This window comes from Papaver somniferum, unplaced genomic scaffold (genome assembly GCF_003573695.1).
Source record: "Papaver somniferum cultivar HN1 unplaced genomic scaffold, ASM357369v1 unplaced-scaffold_10, whole genome shotgun sequence".
NCBI lineage: Eukaryota > Viridiplantae > Streptophyta > Magnoliopsida > Ranunculales > Papaveraceae > Papaver > Papaver somniferum.
In genome coordinates, this window is record NW_020618825.1 from 1586922 (window position 1) to 1609413 (window position 22492).

General features: G+C 38.3%; 3 protein-coding genes across 3 annotated transcripts; 1 reads left to right on the forward strand and 2 right to left on the reverse strand.

Annotated features, from left to right (window-relative positions):
- Window positions 1-1102: 1102 nt before the first annotated feature.
- On the reverse strand, window positions 1103-3342 carry LOC113326868 (disease resistance protein RGA2-like). Its single transcript, XM_026574538.1, has 3 exons — window positions 2946-3342; window positions 2012-2819; window positions 1103-1832 (listed from the first exon to the last, which is right to left on the reverse strand). The coding sequence occupies exons 1-3, from the start codon at window positions 3340-3342 to the stop codon at window positions 1103-1105; spliced, it is 1935 nt and encodes a 644-aa protein (XP_026430323.1).
- A 9292-nt stretch (window positions 3343-12634) lies between these two features.
- LOC113326651 (dirigent protein 2-like) lies at window positions 12635-13257 on the reverse strand. Its single transcript, XM_026574347.1, has one exon. The coding sequence runs from the start codon at window positions 13148-13150 to the stop codon at window positions 12671-12673; it is 480 nt and encodes a 159-aa protein (XP_026430132.1). The 5' UTR covers window positions 13151-13257; the 3' UTR covers window positions 12635-12670.
- A 3144-nt stretch (window positions 13258-16401) lies between these two features.
- LOC113326869 (E3 ubiquitin-protein ligase UPL5-like) lies at window positions 16402-17613 on the forward strand. Its single transcript, XM_026574539.1, has one exon. The coding sequence runs from the start codon at window positions 16402-16404 to the stop codon at window positions 17611-17613; it is 1212 nt and encodes a 403-aa protein (XP_026430324.1).
- Window positions 17614-22492: the final 4879 nt, after the last annotated feature.

The window sequence follows — 22492 nt, forward strand, 5'->3', positions numbered from 1 at the left end:
TATATGGTGGAACATTTGGACTGAGCGCAACAACAGGCTTTATGGGAATAGAAGAAGATGTATTAATCAGTTAATCATTGCTGTTAGATGCACTCTTTTTAACTGGTGCGGTAGTACTAAGATTTTTGAGTATTTCTCTTTAAATACTTTAATCTGTAATTGGAATGTTGTCCTGTCATGAGCTCTTAGCCATGTTTTTCTTCTATGTTTAGTCATGCTTTTATGACTGAATGCTTTTTAATATAATTTGCCTTTTTCAAAAAAAAAAAACGGAGGGTGATCTAATCGAATGTGATAGTGACCGTTCAACGGCCAGACGCCCAGTAAAAGTACTGATTATCCTTCTCAATATTTTGGATCCCGTAGAGGCAATGCACTTATGCTGCTGAGAAAATTTCTTTTGGGTGTGCAATTGGATCCCTTAGGTTCTCGAACCAAGCGACAACTGTTTTTTTACCGTACATAGTAAAGCTGGAAAGTACAGCAACAACAAAAGAATGACCCTCCCAGAACTAAAACAAGAAGATAATGTATTGCTGAAATATATATGTTAAAGATGACCGGGATAAAGGCAGGTTGTGTTGATTTATAAGAAAAAAGAATTACAATACCATTAACATCACATGGTCTTGAGGGGACAGTCCTCATCATGGAACATTTCATATCCTCTCAATAAAGATATAAAAACTAAAAACCGAAGTAGCAGAAGTAACTCCAGCCAATGGACCAATAAAAACTTCATAAGCAACACAAATATTTATATAGGGTTGAAGCTGTTTTACGCACAACGGTGCATTCTTGATTCTACGTAATATGGTAAAGGTAGACTGTCAGCAGAATGAGATTAATATTTATGCATGATTCCCCATTCATTATCTATCTCGACTATTCATCAAATTTCTTACCAGCAGTCTACTTTTAGCGTGGTTAGCAATCTATCAATACATAGTTTCTCTGCTTATATCTAGAGATCGTAGGAAAAATTTAATCTCAGTTGATCAGAAATTTGGCAATCAAACATTAAACTCAACTTATATGGCAAAGACTACTGAAGAAGGTTTGGCATTACACACCTGGCGGTGGGAATTGAATCACGGATCGATTAATAAAGCCAGCTCGCACAACAGCTTGGATCTACTTGTTCCTCGTCCGTTTGAGTAAAATCAACATCGAGTTCTTCAAGAAACGTGAGGAACTTGTTAAGATCATATGGTATTGACTCCTTTTTCAGTTTATCGCAACTCCTGATTTTTAGCTTCCGGAGAGAGGTCAGTAATCGTAAATCAGGTATTGATGCTAAAACAGGGCAATCTCTTAAGCACAGTGAATGAAGAGAACTGATATTTTTGTTGTTTATATCATCAGCATCATCACGAAAACCTGGGAAATTAGCGCAATGCACAATCTCTAGTTCCCGAAGAAGAACAGTATTGTGTCGGGGTAGTAGTACGCCCAGTGGTGGTAAATATATAAGATCTGGAGAATACCAAATGGAAATGGATGCGAGAGAACTTGTCGCACATCCATCTCCTTCTCTATTTAGTAGCGAATTAATTGCATCTTCACTGGTACCAAGTAATATCAATTCTTTAAGAGAAGAAAACAACATTATTGGTGTGGATCTCAATCTTTGGTGGTAAAAGATATCCAGACGCTCTAGGATAGGGAAACAAGAAGAAGAAATAGGAGGAGCAACCCATTCTTCTAAGGTTTCCAAATTAATATCCAATTTAACTAAAGAAGGGAACATTGAGGGGGATCTCTTTGTAGTAATACTACTGCTGTCTTCTTCTTGTTGTTGTTGATGATAAACTCTTCGCCCAGACACTTGACTGATTTCATTTTCGCAATCTTAAGATACTGAAGAAATGGGAGCATACCAAGCGCTGGGAGCTTCTCACAATTGCTGCAGTCTGTTAAAGTTAATGTTACCAAATTCGGAAGGCAATTAGATAAAGAACAACCCACCATCCAGTTGGGGAGATTGACACCTCAGAATCCATATATATACAACTTCCTTAGATTAGAGTGAGGTTGGAGACCCTCCAGCACCTTACAATCCTTCATACTTCTATTATCATCATCAGTGGAACCCCAATACAAACCCAAACGTACAAGGTGTTGCTTGTCTTTTAACTTTGCTCTTTCGGCGCCTTCTTTTGCACCTCTCACATTCTCCAGATTTCTTATACCTAACACCTCAAGGGAGTTTAAGCCTGCCATCTCTTCAACGACACTACCGCAACTATTATTAGGACTTTCGCCAATCACATTTTCTTTCCTAACCATGTAATCCTCTAATATTTCAAGGCAAGTGAGCCTCTCTATACCTTTAGGCATTACATCATCATCTCTAGAGTGCGTAAGAATTCTTAATTTTGGCCAATTATTAATTTCTCTGGGAAGCTTGCAGTATGATCTTAGTTCCACTATCTCCAAATTGCAGAGGTTTTTAATACATGATTCAGGCAATACTTCGATCCCAGTACCTTCCAAATTAAGGCGCCTTAATTGTGTCAGTCCTCCTAGCTCTGTAGGTAAGGCATCTAAGTTCCAACAATAATCGAACTTTAGTGTTCTTAAACTGCTGATGCAAGTGATTGAGTCTGGTAACTTTGAGATTGGTGTATATGAAAGATCAAGGAACCTTAGATGTTCTAAGGACCCGATATTTTCAGGTATATGTTTAATATCTGAATACGAGATATCAAGATGCCTCAAACTCTTAAAATTCCCAATTTCTCTAAGAAACCAACTTGGAATGTGTCTACACCCATGCAGTACAAGTGTTTGCAAATTGTAAGAATGATTTATTGACGCTGCACCAAATAAATCAATGTATGACAGGTCAAGGTACCTCAGATGCTTGAGCTTAGAAATTTTTGGTGTTACCGAGTTTCGAACTCAGGTCACTGGTATCACCAACGAGTGGCTTATCACTGTACTATAGTGGCACCGGCGACAAAATAAAGAATTGATATGCGAAAAATTATATGGTTCAACAGCAATAAGAGTTCGCAACTTCATTGCATTCAATAACACATTTGGAGATGCCAAACGAGGTCCTTCATCAAATAGCAGTTGTAAACGACGAACTTGTGAAATTTCTTCTTTGCCATCTTCTACCTTTGCGATTCCAAATTCATTAGGATCTTGAACACTCATCGCAAGGTCATGCACCAAATCATGCATCTTACATGTCCTAATGCTACCCAATTCTTCATCCTTCTGCACATCCTGAAAGAACGAACTCCACACCAAATACTCAAAATATTCATTTCCCGTATCTTCAAAAGATAAATCATCTCCTCCAATAGCTTGAAAAAGGAATCCTTCTGCCATCCATAATGGAATTAACATTTCTCTATTTATTTCCCAGTCTTTTGGAAAAATACAGCAGTATGAGAAACATCGTTTTAAAGGGGAAGATAAATTATCAAAGCTAAGTTTTAATATAGATATTATTCTTGTATGTTCAGGCGTATCTCTCAAATGATTAATGTTATTTAAGATTGACAACTATTAGGAAATAATATAGGAGTCTATATTTAGGAGATATACACTTTAAGGAGTTTGAGTTATATTAGGAAAGTGTCTATGTTTAGAATTTGATCTTAGGTAGGAAAGTGCCTTGAGTGGTCGTCAAGTTTGTGAACAATATAAATAGGCTGTTGAGCCATGAAAGTTGACACACCGAATTATTCTCAATGTAGCCTATTGCTTCCGCGCGTTTATGCTCTCCTCTCTCTTGCTCGATCCTTAACATGGTATCAGAGCGAGGTGAGAGGGAGAGAGGAGAAGAATAAAGAGTTAGAGAAGTTCTATTGTTTTTCGTTTTAGGGTAAAAAAAAAAAAAAAAAAAAGTTGCTGCCTTTCGTAGTTGAGTTTTTTCCTGAACGAGAAGGCTGCAAAAGAAGACTTGTTAAAGTCGTGTTGGTGTACGTAATTGAGCCGAAGAGATGCATCTCAGATGGTGAAACAGGGACCGAAAATAGCTTGCAGATACAACAAGTTATGAAGGGGCGATGCTGGCTGCTGTTATTTGAAGATTAATTGGACAAAAGTTTGGTCGGAGAAAAAAAAAAACGTGAAGTTTCAACTGAGAAGAACTCCAACGAGATGGTGAGTTGTTGCGAAGGATTGATTAAGGGCTTGAGAAAAAAAAAAAAAAAAAAAAAAAAGGTGCTAAGCTGTATAGTCCTGCAATATTGAGCAGGAAAGATATGATGGCTTGTTGCTGCCATTGTCGTAAGAACAGAGACGAGTAGCTTTAGCCGAGAAAACAGAGTTTGGAAGGTGTTGATATGGATTAGGAAACAGCAAGAAGACGGTATTGCTGTGATGATAAGAAGAAGATGTTGGAGCTCGAGAAGTCGTGGTGATAACGAGGGTTCTATAGAAGAAAGACCTATGTTGCTGCTCCAAGACCTGGTGCAAGCTTTATCCGTGTGAGTCTACACGGAGGGACGAAACGAGAGTTTCAAAAGAAAAAAAAAAAAAAAAGTTAGGGTTCTGACGTGAATCGAAGTTAATAAGGAAACATGGGTTGATTGAACTATTTTTAGAAGTCAACATAAAAAGGAAGTTCGGTACGTGAGATTCAAACTCGTGAAAGAGCTTGGCAGTGGCGATGATGATCTGCTGCTATAGTTGATAGATGAGGATGGAAGAAGAAGCATGGTCGGAGACAGAGATGGTTGGCAGTAGAACAGGGAGAAAGAGTTGCTTCCAATGTTATCTCCATTAACGGAAGTTCATGGTAACAATCTCTGTGATGAGATGATGGCCTGGAAGAAGATGGGATCGAGATGTAAAAAAAAAAAAAAAAGATGGAGCTCGAGTTAGGTGCTGTTGTGTATGGAGTCATGCTGCAGGTGATGTTATACCGGTGATGGTTATAGACTGATGAAGAGAATTCATCAAAGAGAATCGTGTTAAGTTTGATGATAAGAAGAAGGCGTAACTCTTGGTCTTATTCTGCTGCTGAAGACTACGTTGCCTATCAAACCATGTATGGAGTCTGGCATAAAGATGAGAAGAGATTCACAGTTTCTCGAAAGCTTGAGATAAACAAGGAAGTTTTCAGAGTTTCGTAATTACAGAACAGGGAGATACCGATGTCATGTATGCTATGGTTACAGTGGTTTGTTGCCTAGGGTTATGACTTACGTTCGAAGCCAAGATGGATGGTCGTAAAGTTCAGGCTCAAGGATGTTTCAGAAGTTGGTCCGGGGGTTGATTTAGAAGCTGCCATGGTTGGTGAAACTGTTTTCCAAAGATTGGTAGAGAAGACAAGCGAAGAACTGATGCCATTCTGGCAGTTGTTGTTTTGGTAAAGTTTGGAGCAGGAAAGAAGATGGTGTCTGCCGTTGTGAAGTAACACATCAGTTGAGAAGATGTGCTCGTCGTTCAACCTGTGAAGCAACGGAGAAGATTGCAGTGGGTTAAAGATGGCTCTGTGTACGAGGTCTAAAAGATGGTGACGAACAATGGACGACAGAAATTGGCTTGTGATCAGAACTCGAGTTTATGATGAATTTCAGGTGAGTTTCACATAGAGAAAGCATCAAGGAAGTGGTTGTCACTGCTGTTATTTGTGGGTCAGTTACAGATGAATGGTTACAATTGAAGAACGTTTCCGGAAGTTGAGATGAATAGGAAAGAAGACAGGTATGTCTTGGATTAGAATTTCGAAGCAAAGGTATTGCAGGTGATTTGAAGACGAGCTGAAAGCCTCAAAGGAAATAGATAAGTGCAGACAAGGTGTTTGTTTAAGTGCCTGAATGATTTGCAAACAGAAGTGTGACAATTATGTCACAGCGTTGCAAATCTGTTACGAAAAATGTGGCAAATCTGGATAGCGTGGCAAATTTGTAACATCAATATAATAAGAAGAAGTGAAGTGTGGTTGAAGAGTTTGTGGCAGAAACTTGGATATCCTACAAAGTGTGGCAGACTTTGTAAAGACGACAGGATTGTGAGAGAATCTTGAAGAACAAAGAAGTGTGAAGGTTTCGCAAGAAGTGCGTGACTGGAACAAGAGAGAAGAAGAAACAACATTCATGTTGTGAAGAAAAAAAAAGAAGAAGAAGAAAAAAAAAAAAAAAAACCAATCACCAAGAGGTGATGAGAAAAAGAACAACAATAGTAGGTTAAAATCCTATGAGTTGTCGAGAGAGTACACAAAGTATTCTATCGAAGAAACCAAGAAACCAAGAGTACAAGAAGTATTCTACTGATTAAACTACGAAGGGGACCGAAACGTCCTAAAACTACGAGGGAACCGTAATGTCCTTAAACTACGAAGGGGACCGAAATCGTCCTAAAACTATGAAGGGGACCGTAATGTCCTTAAACTACGAAGAGGACCGTAATGTCCCTAAACTACGAAGGGGACCGAGATGTCCTAAAACTAAGAAGATGGGACCGTAATGTCCTAAAACTTTCGAAGGGGACCGAGATGTCCTAAAACTACGAAGATGGGACCGAAATGTCCTTAAACTACGAAGGGGACCGAAACGTCTTTAAACTACGATCTGAAGATTTTTTTTTTCACAAAAGTATTGAAAAAAAAAAAAAAAGAAAGAAACCGAAGTTAAATTTCTTTGGTCCAAGATGGGCATTCGTGATCTCATGCTCCATCTTGAGTGAGGGTATAGGAAATAATATAGGACTATATTTAGGAGATATACACTTTAAGGAGTTTGAGTTATATTAGGAAAGTGTCTATGTTTAGAGTTTGATCTTAGGTAGGAAAGTGCCTTGAGTGGTCGTCAAGTTTGTGAACAATATAAATAGGCTGTTGAGCCATGAAAGTTGACACACCGAATTATTCTCAATGTAGCCTATTGCTTCCGCGCGTTTATGCTCTCCTCTCTCTTGCTCGATCCTTAACATGGTATCAGAGCGAGGTGAGAGGGAGAGAGGAGAAGAATAAAGAGTTAGAGAAGTTCTATTGTTTTTCGTTTTAGGGTAAAAAAAAAAAAAAAAAAAAGTTGCTGCTGCCTTTCGTAGTTGAGTTTTTTCCTGAACGAGAAGGCTGCAAAAGAAGACTTGTTAAAGTCGTGTTGGTGTACGTAATTGAGCCGAAGAGATGCATCTCAGATGGTGAAACAGGGACCGAAAATAGCTTGCAGATACAACAAGTTATGAAGGGGCGATGCTGGCTGCTGTTATTTGAAGATTAATTGGACAAAAGTTTGGTCGAGAAAAAAAAAAACGTGAAGTTTCAACTGAGAAGAACTCCAACGAGATGGTGAGTTGTTGCGAAGGATTGATTAAGGGCTTGAGAAAAAAAAAAAAAAAAAAAAAAAAGGTGCTAAGCTGTATAGTCCTGCAATATTGAGCAGGAAAGATATGATGGCTTGTTGCTGCCATTGTCGTAAGAACAGAGACGAGTAGCTTTAGCCGAGAAAACAGAGTTTGGAAGGTGTTGATATGGATTAGGAAACAGCAAGAAGACGGTTTTGCTGTGATGATAAGAAGAAGATGTTGGAGCTCGAGAAGTCGTGGTGATAACGAGGGTTCTATAGAAGAAAGACCTATGTTGCTGCTCCAAGACCTGGTGCAAGCTTTATCTGTGTGAGTCTACACGGAGGGACGAAACGAGAGTTTCAAAAGAAAAAAAAAAAAAAAAAGTTAGGGTTCTGACGTGAATCGAAGTTAATAAGGAAACATGGGTTGATTGAACTATTTTTAGAAGTCAACATAAAAGGAAGTTCGGTACGTGAGATTCAAACTCGTGAAAGAGCTTGGCAGTGGCGATGATGATCTGCTGCTATAGTTGATAGATGAGGATGGAAGAAGAAGCATGGTCGGAGACAGAGATGGTTGGCAGTAGAACAGGGAGAAAGAGTTGCTTCCAATGTTATCTCCATTAACGGAAGTTCATGGTAACAATCTCTGTGATGAGATGATGGCCTGGAAGAAGATGGGATCGAGATGTAAAAAAAAAAAAAAGATGGAGCTCGAGTTAGGTGCTGTTGTGTATGGAGTCATGCTGCAGGTGATGTTATACCGGTGATGGTTATAGACTGATGAAGAGAATTCATCAAAGAGAATCGTGTTAAGTTTGATGATAAGAAGAAGGCGTAACTCTTGGTCTTATTCTGCTGCTGAAGACTACGTTGCCTATCAAACCATGTATGGAGTCTGGCATAAAGATGAGAAGAGATTCACAGTTTCTCGAAAGCTTGAGATAAACAAGGAAGTTTTCAGAGTTTCGTAATTACAGAACAGGGAGATACCGATGTCATGTATGCTATGGTTACAGTGGTTTGTTGCCTAGGGTTATGACTTACGTTCGAAGCCAAGATGGATGGTCGTAAAGTTCAGGCTCAAGGATGTTTCAGAAGTTGGTCCGGGGGTTGATTTAGAAGCTGCCATGGTTGGTGAAACTGTTTTCCAAAGATTGGTAGAGAAGACAAGCGAAGAACTGATGCCATTCTGGCAGTTGTTGTTTTGGTAAAGTTTGGAGCAGGAAAGAAGATGGTGTCTGCCGTTGTGAAGTAACACATCAGTTGAGAAGATGTGCTCGTCGTTCAACCTGTGAAGCAACGGAGAAGATTGCAGTGGGTTAAAGATGGCTCTGTGTACGAGGTCTAAAAGATGGTGACGAACAATGGACGACAGAAATTGGCTTGTGATCAGAACTCGAGTTTATGATGAATTTCAGGTGAGTTTCACATAGAGAAAGCATCAAGGAAGTGGTTGTCACTGCTGTTATTTTGGGTGTCAGTTACAGATGAATGGTTACAATTGAAGAACGTTTCCGGAAGTTGAGATGAATAGGAAAGAAGACAGGTATGTCTTGGATTAGAATTTCGAAGCAAAGGTATTGCAGGTGATTTGAAGACGAGCTGAAAGCCTCAAAGGAAATAGATAAGTGCAGACAAGGTGTTTGTTTAAGTGCCTGAATGATTTGCAAACAGAAGTGTGACAATTATGTCACAGCGTTGCAAATCTGTTACGAAAAATGTGGCAAATCTGGATAGCGTGGCAAATTTGTAACATCAATATAATAAGAAGAAGTGAAGTGTGGTTGAAGAGTTTGTGGCAGAAACTTGGATATCCTACAAAGTGTGGCAGACTTTGTAAAGACGACAGGATTGTGAGAGAATCTTGAAGAACAAAGAAGTGTGAAGGTTTCGCAAAATGCGTGACTGGAACAAGGAGAAGAAACAACATTCATGTTGTGAAGAAAAAAAAAAGAAGAAGAGAAAAAAAAAAAAAAAAAACAATCACCAAGAGGTGATGAGAAAAAAACAACAATAGTAGGTTAAAATCCTATGAGTTGTCGAGAGAGTACACAAAGTATTCTATCGAAGAAACCAAGAAACCAAGAGTACAAGAAGTATTCTACGATTAAACTACGAGGGGACCGAAACGTCCTAAAACTACGAGGGAACCGAATGTCCTTAAACTACGAAGGGACCGAAATCGTCCTAAAACTATGAAGGGGACCGTAATGTCCTTAAACTACGAAGAGGACCGTAATGTCCCTAAACTACGAAGGGGACCGAGATGTCCTAAAACTAAAGATGGGACCGTAATGTCCTAAAACTTTCGAAGGGGACCGAGATGTCCTAAAACTACGAAGATGGGACCGAAATGTCCTTAAACTACGAAGGGGACCGAAACGTCTTTAAACTACGATCTGAAGATTTTTTTTTCACAAAAGTATTGAAAAAAAAAAAAAAAGAAAGAAAACCGAAGTTAAATTTCTTTGGTCCAAGATGGGCATTCGTGATCTACATGCTCCATCTTGAGTGAGGGTATTAGGAAATAATATAGGAGTCTATATTTAGGAGATATACACTTTAAGGAGTTTGAGTTATATTAGGAAAGTGTCTATGTTTAGAGTTTGATCTTAGGTAGGAAAGTGCCTTGAGTGGTCGTCAAGTTTGTGAACAATATAAATAGGCTGTTGAGCCATGAAAGTTGACACACCGAATTATTCTCAATGTAGCCTATTGCTTCCGCGCGTTTATGCTCTCCTCTCTCTTGCTCGATCCTTAACAACAACCAAGAGCTTTCATCTTTTCTCGAGCACATTAAACTTCCAAGTGAGTTCGCCGCTAGGGGTAAGCCATCACATTTCCTTGCTATTTCAATTCCAGTATTTTTCATTTTCTTTGTCAGTACTGCTCCACCTCGACATAGTATTTTTTCCTCTATAATGGACCAACAAATATCATCTGATAACTTTTCAAGATCATGAATTTAACCACCAACAACAGATGCAACATTTTGACTGCGTGTAGTGACTAGTATTTTGCTTCCCATGCCGCCATGGATAAGGTAACTCTTCAGTTTTTCCCAATCTCCGACATCTTCATTCCACAAGTCGTCGAGCACCAGCAGATATTTTTTACCAATCAACATTTCCTTGACTTGGTTCGCTAGTACGTCGACATTTCGATGGATTCTCATATTTGTTTCTAGTAATGGACTCTGCGGTGTCTCTTAAGTTCTTATAGATATCAAAATTATCAGAGACACATACCCAAGCTCTTCGCTCAAAGTTTCTCACGATGGAGTCATCCTTATAGACCATTTGAGCTACTGTAGTTTTAACCAATCCCCCCATGCCCACTATGGATAAAGTGGAAATGTTGTCTGGTCGAGAAGAAATCCCCAATGACGATGTTGATGGCGACGACTTGTCGATCAATATATTTATTATGTCTGATTTTGCACCATCTCTCCCTAGAAGTTTTGAATCGTTCACAACAGACGAGCTTAATCGGTTACGTCGCTCCCTAGTATGATTGTCTTGGGCATTACTAATATTTCGCAACATATACCTGTCACTGTTTTTGTTAATTTCCTCTAACTTCTCATTGACGGCTCGAATTTTACGAGTCATATTGAATTTGAATAAAAGTGGTTGGAGGATGAGACAAGAGCTCGTACCTTGTGCTTACGAGGACGCATGGTTTCGTAAGAGAACTCATAAACAATGTCTTTAAGCCTTCTCAACCAAAGTCTTTCAGCAGCATCATTAACTTGTTTTTCTTCCGCAGAAGTAATTAGAGCTTGAATTGACTCTAAGGTATCCTTAAGTTTTCTTAAATCTTCTTTTACACCCCATGCAAGAGTAATCTGCTGAGAAACTAGAGAGATCAACGGTTTCAAGATCTCAGTTACACCGTTGACTAGAATATCTTCCATAGGCATGATGAAGGTATGTAAAAGGTAGAGTATTACAGCGAACAGATAAAGATGAGGTAGCGAAAACAAAAAAGTCCCCTCTTGAACTTGTGGTAGAATGTACGTTTATAGACTGATTGAAGTCACTGACATGAGTCTTCTCTTGATGTCAAGCAGTAATTTCAGACGGAATTTGTTGCCTCTGTACTTAAAAATTCTTGCGGAACAAGTACGAAACTAAGGAAAACAAGCATTCCAATGTGAGATTCTCGATCACTACTAGCCAGGCACACATTCTTTATTAAAGCATCATACGCTTCCACTTGCCAGTTTCTTTGTCCTACTTTTACTAAAGGAGGTGCAATCTCCCCACCCCACCAAAATGAAAATCGTTGAACGCAAAATAATACGGGGACTTCAAGTAAAGATCGGTATTTTACTTTGTCCTACTTTTCTTTTCATCCCTTTCTTTTGAATGGGTACTCTTTTATGATATTGATTACCACTTACCCTTTTTTTTTCCTTGGAAATATCAAAACAAGGGGGTGTAGGGCTATACAGAGATATTAGCAATTACAGCTATTTTGTAGGGCGTTTCTTAGACCTTTTATAGGGAGGAGTAGCCCCAATTGGGAATATTCGTTTCCCATACCAAAATCTAGACAATTTGCTTTTAGGATCACGCCCAACTGCTTGTAAGGAAATGTTAGGACGTTTCAGTAGTTGGGTATGTACTCACGTTCCTAGAGACACAAATGAAGTAGCCCATTGTTTGGCTAAAGAAGCTAAAAACAGTAGTATTCCTTTGTTCTGGGGAAGTAATTTTCCTGTATGGTTGAAAACTCTCATTCAAGAGAAACTGTTTGTGTCACATTGTTAAGTTATATGAATTATCTTTTCCTATTAAAAAAAAAAGCATGAAATTTTTTATATATTCACTAATTGTGTATTTAGCATCTACTAGGAAAAAGTGGACTCATGATGTCATGCAACCTGAGAAAAGAATGATTTCCAATATTCTTTTGAAAGTTTAAATTTTGTTTCCATTAACTATACTTATTGGGTAAATCGTTCCGAAAGCTTTTTCAAAGAGATAAAATTAGTAAAAGTTGGACATATGATTTATTTGATATGTTAATTTTAAGATTTTGACAAAAATATTAAAATATAGGTTTTGTTCACAACCCTTACTAGTGAATAAAATTCCAATCAGCTGTGGGCTTGACAGTGTAAGCCGGATTGAGAATGGGTTTGTTAGTGGTTCACTTTATAATGTAGGGGGTATTATTTTTGCAGACTACAGACTAGAACGTGAAGAAACTGAAAATTCCGGCAGAACAGCTGACAATGTTAACTTTAAAAAAAAATAGTGTTACAGGTCAAGAAACATACATTTATCTAGAAAATAAACAAAACGAAGAACACTGACACAAGAGGATAGATAGCCTTCATATCCTTACATGGATAGAGATAAGGAAGAGTACTAGCATAACTGAAAGAAAAAAAAAATCTAAGATCATCAATAATGATAAACATACAAGTTGTACTCAACAATAACTTGTCGAGCTATAATATTAAGAAGCTGAGTCCGAGCTTCAACATAACCACGAGCGAATCGAAGAAGTCCGGTACCACCGATAATAATCAGTTCTCTAACTTCTGGTAGCAACATGTTCCTCCCCATTATACCTAAAGTACTGCCATTATATTTCCCAGTTGTGAAAACAATATTGGCATTCACAAGTGCCACAGGTTCATCAATGCCCGCTAAAGTATACGTTCCTTGAGCTCGTCCAAGACGTTTGGAACTTGGATCTGATCCTTCTGTTAGAGCATCGTCGAACACCAAAACAGCACCAAACCCAGTTATTGAATCTTGTGTCGAATTTGCACCTGCTACTTGAATTGTTGTCGGATTCGTGACGCCAGCGTTATCGTGCCAATATACACGAAAATGACTAAATTTTTCCTTTCTTAAACCCAGTTGTACGGGATCCATCCCTAGGGCGGGAAATAATTTCCCGGCTACAGCTACTTTGCTTACGTAGAAGATGAGAAAAATAGATAAAATTGCAACAGAGAAAGAACTTTTGGAATGGATATCTGCCATTCCCATGATAACTGAAAAAAATAAGTAGCTATTAGCTAATGGATAATTACTGAAAATTTGATGAAGTAGTTAGTGAGTAAACTAGTGAGCATATTTCTATTTATAGACACTCAAACGACACACAGATAGCGATCGAGCAACTGAGGAAGTCGTCTATACAGAAAAGACAGCCGCACACGACACGCCACATGACATTCACAGTAAGCTTTTAGGTCTGACTAATTAATAATTGACAATATTAATCATCTTACATTTAATCTAAATTTTAAAACAGGTGGATCTAATTATGATCCGAGGGCTACTATAGATCTACCATTCACTACCATTAACTGATTGTAGCTTGACTTGAAGACATATCATAATTTTACCATTATTGGAAAGAAGGGAACTAATTAATTAATACCTATTGGCTAGCTAAGGATAGATTTGGCATAAATAATTCCTTACTTAACTAAACAAGTGGTGTTATAATCATAATTACACTCAATAAGTAACCATTTTCTATTAATTTAGCATGTAACTAGAAGTTGCATGCATTTCCTTTTCACGTTCTGTCACATGCAAATATTTTCGAACGAAGGAGTCTTTTACCTTTCATTGAACTCAATTGTTCGAAGTAGTCTACCATATCCCAGAGGAGAGTTTACATCTACAAAAACCATATGATGCATCCGCACCCGCCGCCGTGCATTCAGAGGAGGTCAACTCTAGTCATAATCCAGGATGTGTTAACAGTGATCTGTATTACAGAGAGAACGGTTGTGTTCATTACGATTAAAACTAGGGAAAATTGGGGATATGCTCCAAAATCAACTGTCATTTTGTAGATACGGTCCAGGATTCCAGTTTTCGGGAATATGTCCCAAAATAACGGTTTTCGTCAAGGAACCGTTAAATAGTCAATTTATCGTAAATCTGTCTGAACTTTTCTCTAATTTCGTCGAGGTTTTTTCTTTCAGAATATGTTCCTGAACCTTGTAAGGTGTTAGTATATAGTATATTTATCTTTTAATTCACATATATAATCCCAAATGTGTGTGAATATTGACTACTTAACGGTTTTGGATGAAATTTTCGACTGATGGGGCAAACATAATCCTGGGGCATATCCCCAAGATGATAGTCGATCTTGGGGCATATCCCCAATTTCCCCAGAAAACTAAGTATTACAATCAGGTTTTTATAGTTCGCTTAAGATTGATACTTTCTCTGTCCCACAAAAAGTGAATATTTTCCTTTTTATTTTTGTCCGAAAATAAGTGATAGTTTTTAATTCTTTTTTTGCAATTTTTCAAAGCAAATCCTTACTGAAAAAAACGTTAATCACTAGAATTTTGTCTAAGAGATATTAGAAGAAGTCTAAGGTCCGGATGTCCGGCGTTATGAAGAGGAACAAGCTAGCAATCTTCTCGTACTTATGTTTTTTTATCAGTCAATAGGAAAGGATTTATTGATAAAAAGGTACTTAGGGGTACCTTAACCCAATAAATATAACGGACACAAAAAAAAAGGAGACTGATTTTTGGAACCGATCACCCAAAGAAAAGGAAAAATACCAAAGAGCGGATTGAGAACAAAAAAAACAAACACCAATAGACACAAATCCAACTCAAAGCGGCCGTTAGAAATACGAGTGTCATAAACCTATCACCATGTTAGCCATCAAACCCAACAATTTAATGTTTGACTCCGCCCAAAAATAAGCTTGCATCTTAATATTTCGAATTAGACTTTCCAAATTTCTCTTTTTGTGATTGAAAATTCTAGAGTTAGTTTCTTTCCAAATGCGCCACCATATTGCAACCGGTAGGTTGTTCCATATACGGTCAAGTCTTTCATCACCCCAATTATGACTCCAAGTTTTTATAGTTGTCGAAATATTTCTATCGTAACTCCAATTGAAATTGCATCCTTGGGTAAAATAATTCCAAATTCTCTTTGTTCGCCAACAATCATAGAATAAATGGGCACTTGTTTCATCTTTGTTCGTACTTATGCTGTGGACGATAAAGTTTAAAAGTAATGAACTCCTGTACAAGACGGAACCTTTCTAACTTTCATGTGTTTATATGTAAGAATTGAATTCTCTAGACACAGATCGTCTTAACTTTTCCATTTTTTTCCTACATAGTTTGAGAATTTGAGTACGATAGTATAGAATGTATAGTTGACATCCAACTTTTATGCCGTCATCTTAATATATCGATGGCTATCTACGTAGCTTGCAGACTTTCATTCTGTTGGAAAATTTAGGGTAATAGAGGATGAAAACAAAAAACGAAAAGAATGTTGTATCACTGGAGCTTCAAGGCCTTGCGATTCTTTTCAGCAATTATTTCGACCCTTTCCAATAAATTAGCGAGTACAATCGGTCAGCGATATATTGCTGTCAGGATATAATGAAGCCCTAACAACGTTGCCGGATTCAAAGGTTGTACTCCCTTGACCAAACCAAGAACGCATTGTAATTGATTCTGAAGAATTTTTGATGATTGTAATGGGAAGAATCCTTCGCTATTTATAGAGGGTTTCATGCCTTTTGGAAATGACGTTTCATCTTCAAAAGACGCCAGAGTCGGGCCTGAAGGCGTGCAGGCCGTGCCATCACACAGGTCCCAACTCTGTCGAGGGCCTTTTTCCTTTTGATGTACACTTACTTTCTCTCCAAGTCCAGTCCAGTTACTTGATGAAAAAAAAACCTTATTTTGGGTTTTCAAAAACTCGAACACCCGACCAAGGGTTAGAGTGCCACCACGAAGGCTACCATGTCACTTTGATTATTACGTAGCCCCTGGATTATACTTATACACATCTTTATCTATGTTTTGAGTTCCCCTCGGATATGTTCTTGTAGGCCACATTAACAAAAAGAGTTATTGCGTTTAACTTAACGTTTTATCTACTGCACCATTGCCCATAGTTTTAAAGATTATTGACATTTTTTTTACTGTCGTTGGAAAAATTATTACAAAAATATTTTTGACTTTATAAAAGGCTCTACAATTTTTCCCGCACAGGGCCTTTATAGGTATAGGATCGGCCTTTATAGGTATAGGATCGTGAAACTCTTGTATCCATACTGAAATCAATTTCCTTTTCAAATAGACCAACATATTTTCAAGATTTTCATTGGGATACACATGAAGTTGCGAAGATCTTTAGTATCAACTTACCTGTCACCATCACCTCTAGAAGCTTCTGAATTATTGAGTCTTAAGAGAAATTTCTCCGAATTCGAGTTGTTTTCATTCCATATCCGTAGTGCGATTGACGATCATGTGAGAGTGAAGGAAGGATCACTTCCATTGAATCCGTATGACTTCAAGAACTATGGGTACCCACATTCTTTGAATAATATCTATATGTTTCATTTGTCTTTAACAATTTTGGCGGGGATCCTCGAGGAGTGCATGGACTCTTTAGAGGTAGCTATTTCGGACGCAGGATACAATTTGGAATTTAATATTGGGTGGTCGTACCTGCTTTCAATTCTGAAAGAGTTGAACAACATAGCAAAGCTTTACGATAATGGGGAAAAGCTTCTTTCTTTGGCATTTCGACAATTTCCCCTTGCGATGAGCTATCTTATTTGGCACTTAAAGAAGGGTGATGATCATCTATGGCTTCTCAAGTATGACTCTGCAATAGATTTTGAATCAAGAAGACATCTGATGCGGATGATGCTTCCTGAGTTAGAAGACGATGGCAGAGAGCTGCACAAAATCCTCATTGACAGGTCCCATTTGCTGAAAGAATCATTTGAGCACATTATTCTCGTAAAAGCCGGGTCCTTACATAATGGCCTCTCTGTGGAATTCAAAGACGAGGTAGCTACAGGTCATGGTGTCATGCGGGAGTGGCTTTTCTTGGTATGCCAAGCTCTCTTTGGTCCAGAATATTCTCTTTTTGTAGAATACCCCGAGGATCGTTGCAGATTCTTTCCCAACCCAGCACAAGTCAAACCGAGACGACTTAAATATTTTGCCTTCTGTGGTCAAGTTATTGCTTTAGCATTGATGCATGAAGTAAACGTTGGGATTGCATTTGATCGGGTATTTTTCTTGCACTTGGCAGAGGGGAAAATATCCCTGGAAGACATACGATGTGCAGATCCAATCATGTATAGGAGTTGCAAAAATATTTTGGAGATGGATGCTGACCTAGTTGATTCAGATGTTATGGGGTTGAGATTTGTCAGAGAAATTGAAGAGTTTGGATCAAGGAAAACCGTGGAATTGTGCCCTGGAGGGATCAACATTGTTCTCAATAGTAAGAACAGAGAACAATATGTACATCTTCTCATTCAGCATATCTACGTCAAATCAAATGTCAGCAAAGGTTGCATATTTTAAACACAATCCATTGATGAAAAAGACCAAAATCAACAATTCCTAGGTGAAAAAGACATTTAAATTTTGATACTGTTTAAATGGACAAAAATGTAAAAATAGCCAGGATGTAAACAGTTTCATCCTACCCACATTCAAAAACTTTTTCTTATTTTTAATTTACATCAGGATGCATCCAGTTTCATCCTTGATATTTTTTAAGTTTAAGTCAGGATAAATCCAGTTTCATCCTTGCTATTTTTTTGGCGTCCATTTCACCCATAATAATTTTTACTCGTCTATTTGGACCATATTTTAAAAATATTTGGACAAATAACCCATTTTCCGTATTTTAAACGAGGTTTTGGTGATATCTTTTGTAAAGGAAGGCTGGCGAAAAACTTTTTCCAAGGTATAGAGCTGAAAGGTCTTGATTGTCTGTTGCGTGGAAGTGGTAAACCTATTTGTTTAAAATATTGGAAAGCCCACACGAAATATGTGGACTACAGAAAAACGATGTGCAAATTTGCTGTTTTTGGAAGGTTATCGAGGGTATGTCCATGGAGCAGCCGAGGGAGTTTCTTTTCTTTTGGACCTCTGTGAAATACCTTCCTGTAGATGGTTTTTCTGGTTTGCCCTATCCTTTAACTATCTACAAGACATCCAATTCCCATGATCACCTGCCGTCATCCCACACATGCTTCAATCGTTTGTCACTCCCACATTACCCATCTCTGGCCATCACACAACAATGTCTCTCTTGATTCAAACGGAGGATGCATGCCATCTGCCTGTGTCAAGAGTGTTGTAGATTATCTGTCTCTTTCTTTATTGCGTCTGTATGGTTTTACGGTTGCAATTTATTAGTGGTTATTTTAGGGGTTAATTAGTTTGGGGTTAAAAAAGAAAAAACATCTTAGGAGATATACTTATTATTACTCCAAAGGTTCGATGCGGATCCATTTCCCATATCTAATTTACTCTCATCTTCTTGTTTACACTTTACATTTCTTCAATACTAAATCCGATTTTGGAGCATTGGTACAAGGCAGCTAGAGAACAATACCATAATTATGGTGATTTTGGCAAAAATATGTGTTAATACATGAAGAATAATATCCCTTAACAGGTCTGGGAAACCTCAAATAGGGGAGAAAAACTAACATGGGGATTTGGGGACTAAACCAAGCCTAATAGGAAAGGATCCATGAGGGAATTAATGAATAAGGAAGAGGTCATATTAGGGAAGGCATTAGAAGTAATCAAGGAGGTTTAGGACATGTGCCATGATGTCATAAAAAGGAGAGGATTTTGGAAAGTCTATATAAGAGAGGACAAAGTACAATGGAAAGGTATCTCTCTCTCCTATTATTCTTAAAAATTGAGGTCACATGGTGTACTAGGACGGGTAGGACCTAAAAAATAAATTCTTGTATTAACATTTGGCGAACACATCCGGAGGCTCGTGCCTAGATCACCATGACTCATCCAGGAAACGCTAGCTCAAGCGCGGTGGAAAACCAGCTGAACAACCTGCCGCTTAACCCAAAGGGTGAACGAGTAGGGATAGTAGCGGACCCAATCACGCAGATAAGAAGATCAGATGCTCCGCGGGAGAAGGACAAACAACAGGAGGTCGAGGGAACGCCGCTCACCCAACCTTCTCTGAAGGAAATGCAGGAGGAGTTGGACAACCATATTCGTAGAGAACAAGAGTTGAGAAAACAACTAAAGGTAGCCAGCACTGAACATAACAATATGGGAGTAACAGAAAACGCGATATAAAAGGAAGAAGAGCCCAATACCATGACACAAGAGGCGATGGCCAAGTTCTTCGGGATGAACTACAGAGTGGTGAAGCAAAACAATTATGATTTCATGGCTAGCCCATACACCTCAGAGATCACGCATTATCAGTACCCATAGGATTATCTTCACCAAAGTTCAAAGTATAAAACGGACAAGGAAACGCGCGGGAACATCTTAGTCTATTCATTTCTTCCATGAACGATCACGTAACCAATGGAAAACTGTGTCTGAGAGAATTCCTAAAATCGCTGACGGATACAACATTTACTTGGTATGATAACCTAAAGTCGGGAGCGTTAGCTCATGGCCAGACATGTCCTCGCTCTTCCTCAGAAAGTTTTACTCAGGAAAGAAAAAGGTCACAACCATATACCTGAGTAACTGCAATCAACGCCTATGAGAGGACATAAGAAAGTACATAACCAAGTTCCGCCACTTCACGCTAGATTGCCAAGAAGACATCAAGGAAGGAGCACTAGTAGAGATATTTGTACGCGGAATGACGTCATGCTTCATGAAAAGCTTGGTAAATTTTCGGTTTCCGAATTTTTTCGAATTAGAGGAAACGGCGACAAGGATTGTTGATTCTGTCAAAGAATGTAATTCGGATTATGTTTGGCGTAAATACGGTCAATTCTGTATTAGCTGCACCAGGGAACATACGCGCGATTAACAACCAAGAGGGGTGGATCACATAGGAGAGCCCCCTCCTCCCCTTTTCCTTGCAGTAAGGAACAGATCGTGAGACTCCTGGAACAGATCGTGGGATTAAGAAAAAAATCAGCTGCCCCCGACAAGGATGGATCCCGAAACTCTCAACAAAACCGCAGCTAGGTAATGTCATTATCATCGAAGGGTACAACACCTCACAGTTGATTGCTGCAACCTCCGAAGAATGTTCCAGAAAAAGCTAGAGATAGGAGAAATCGAAATGAGTAGACCTGAAGCGGCCAAGACGACCCAAAATCAGGTCATGATGCTCTCGCACGACCCTAGTGGAGAATCCTGGAAGCCTTGGGAAGACGATGGTGAGGAGGCGTGAGCAGTAGAGATAGAAAAGCCCATATTCACGAATACAGATGGCATGGCTAGTAAATTTGCACAAACGGTATTGGCCCAACAGTTCTTCGACTTGCTCGACTTTAGCGAGAATCAAATTAGGGAGGTACCCAAAGCCATAACAGCAGCAATTACCGCGGGAAAACCTAACGACCCTCTCCCAAAAGACGCGATCGTATTCACAGACGTGGATATTTGTTATCTGGGGAAGCACCTTGGACCATTATACTTGACCGTGTATATCAACAAACACCCATTAAAGATATCCTTCATGGACGAGGGCGCGTCTCTGAATCTAATCTCCACATACACGCTCGACATCCTAGGGGTACATCGATCTGCAATCAAGATGCCAACCACCCACTACACCAGATTTAACGTTTAGCAACAGCTAAAATCTGTTGCTGACCGGGCTTGCAACAGATTTTTGTCGTTGCTAAACACCATGTCGCAGTTTTTAGCAACAAATCTAACTCTGTGGCTAATTTTGGTTAGCAACGGCAGTAGCAACAGAATTAAGCTGTTGCGAAATTAAAATATAGAAATATAAATAAACTGTTGCTATTAGTTCCAGGATATATTTTAGTGGAGCAGGATATAATTGTTCTGGTTCAGATTTAGCAACACTATCTAACTGTTGCTAATTTTTCGCAACAACAAAAACAAAAGGTCAAGTCTTTGTTGACCTAGTCAAAACTGATTACGCCTCAGTTCTCTGCAATACCCCAGTTCCCTGCAAATCCCTGATTCATCTTATATCCAGTAATTGAATATGATAGTTCTCATACTCTATATTCACACAAATATCATTCACACAGGTTTACACCTCAAGGACATTCTACAATAAAAAGCAGGGAACTCATGACATAAAGGAAATGTTACAGGTTGCATTAAGAAAATCAAGTGTCAAATTGTACAACTGAAAGATTTCATATGCAAATATGTTCTTGTTTCTTACATTGTGGTGGTGCTACTATGTTTGTTTTAGCTTCTAAGGATTGCATATAGAAATAGAATGTTACAATCTCTTACAGTGACCAGTAATTAGAATGCAGCAAATTATTGTAGCTTTGAGAGGATGATCACACGAGGATGCTGAATTCTTGTCTAGTATATACGACCAAGATGATGAAGAACTTGTCACAGATGCATATAGTTAGTGAATTCTTGTATAGTAAATTCAACCCATCTTATTCATTAAAGAAAGTAATAATACTTCAAAATTCAGGGTATATATATTCTACTGCTAATGATTTGCTTATATACCTTAAAGATACTTTAAAACCAAAAGAAAAGAATCGTCCAACAGCTTCAGATGATTCATAGTCCAACACTAAATATAAGGATTCAAATTGCAGAAAAATATATACCTTATGAATGAGGAATGACGATATCCTGTTCCAAAATGATTCCACAAAGTTTCTTGTGAACTGAATCTGAAAAGCAAAGCATAATGACATAATCTGATAAGAAGTTGCAATTATTAGAAACTGAAATAAGAAACTGAAAGTATTTACTGGAGGTAATCCATTAATTCGCAGTTTCCTTACGAAGTCCCCACTGGTTCGATCTAGGTTCGTTTAAAGGGTGTTTCTCTTATCGTTAATCAATTCCCCTCACATGAAAATGTGATTACAAGCTTAGATAAGAATATGATAGTTATGGAAACAACAACATAGTCTTAAGTGGTACACATACAGGAAAATTCAGCACTAATTCTTAGCATACAACCGAGAATTGGGCATCCAAATACATAGATGTAGAAAACCAAAAATATGCAACCAATTGAATCGATTAAGGAAAATTTACCAGTTGGGACTTCCTAAGGAAGGATCATTGTCCTCCCACGATAACAAGAAGAATAATCCTTTGATTTAATCCTTTCCTCGTACATTCTTCTATCGTGCCATACATTCAGAAAATCTTCCCTTAAAAGTTTTCTCAATTATTCCTACTGCAGCATTATCATCAAAAAAATACTATTCCATGAGCACAAAAACTATGCAATCAATTGAATAACAGAATTGGAAAAATG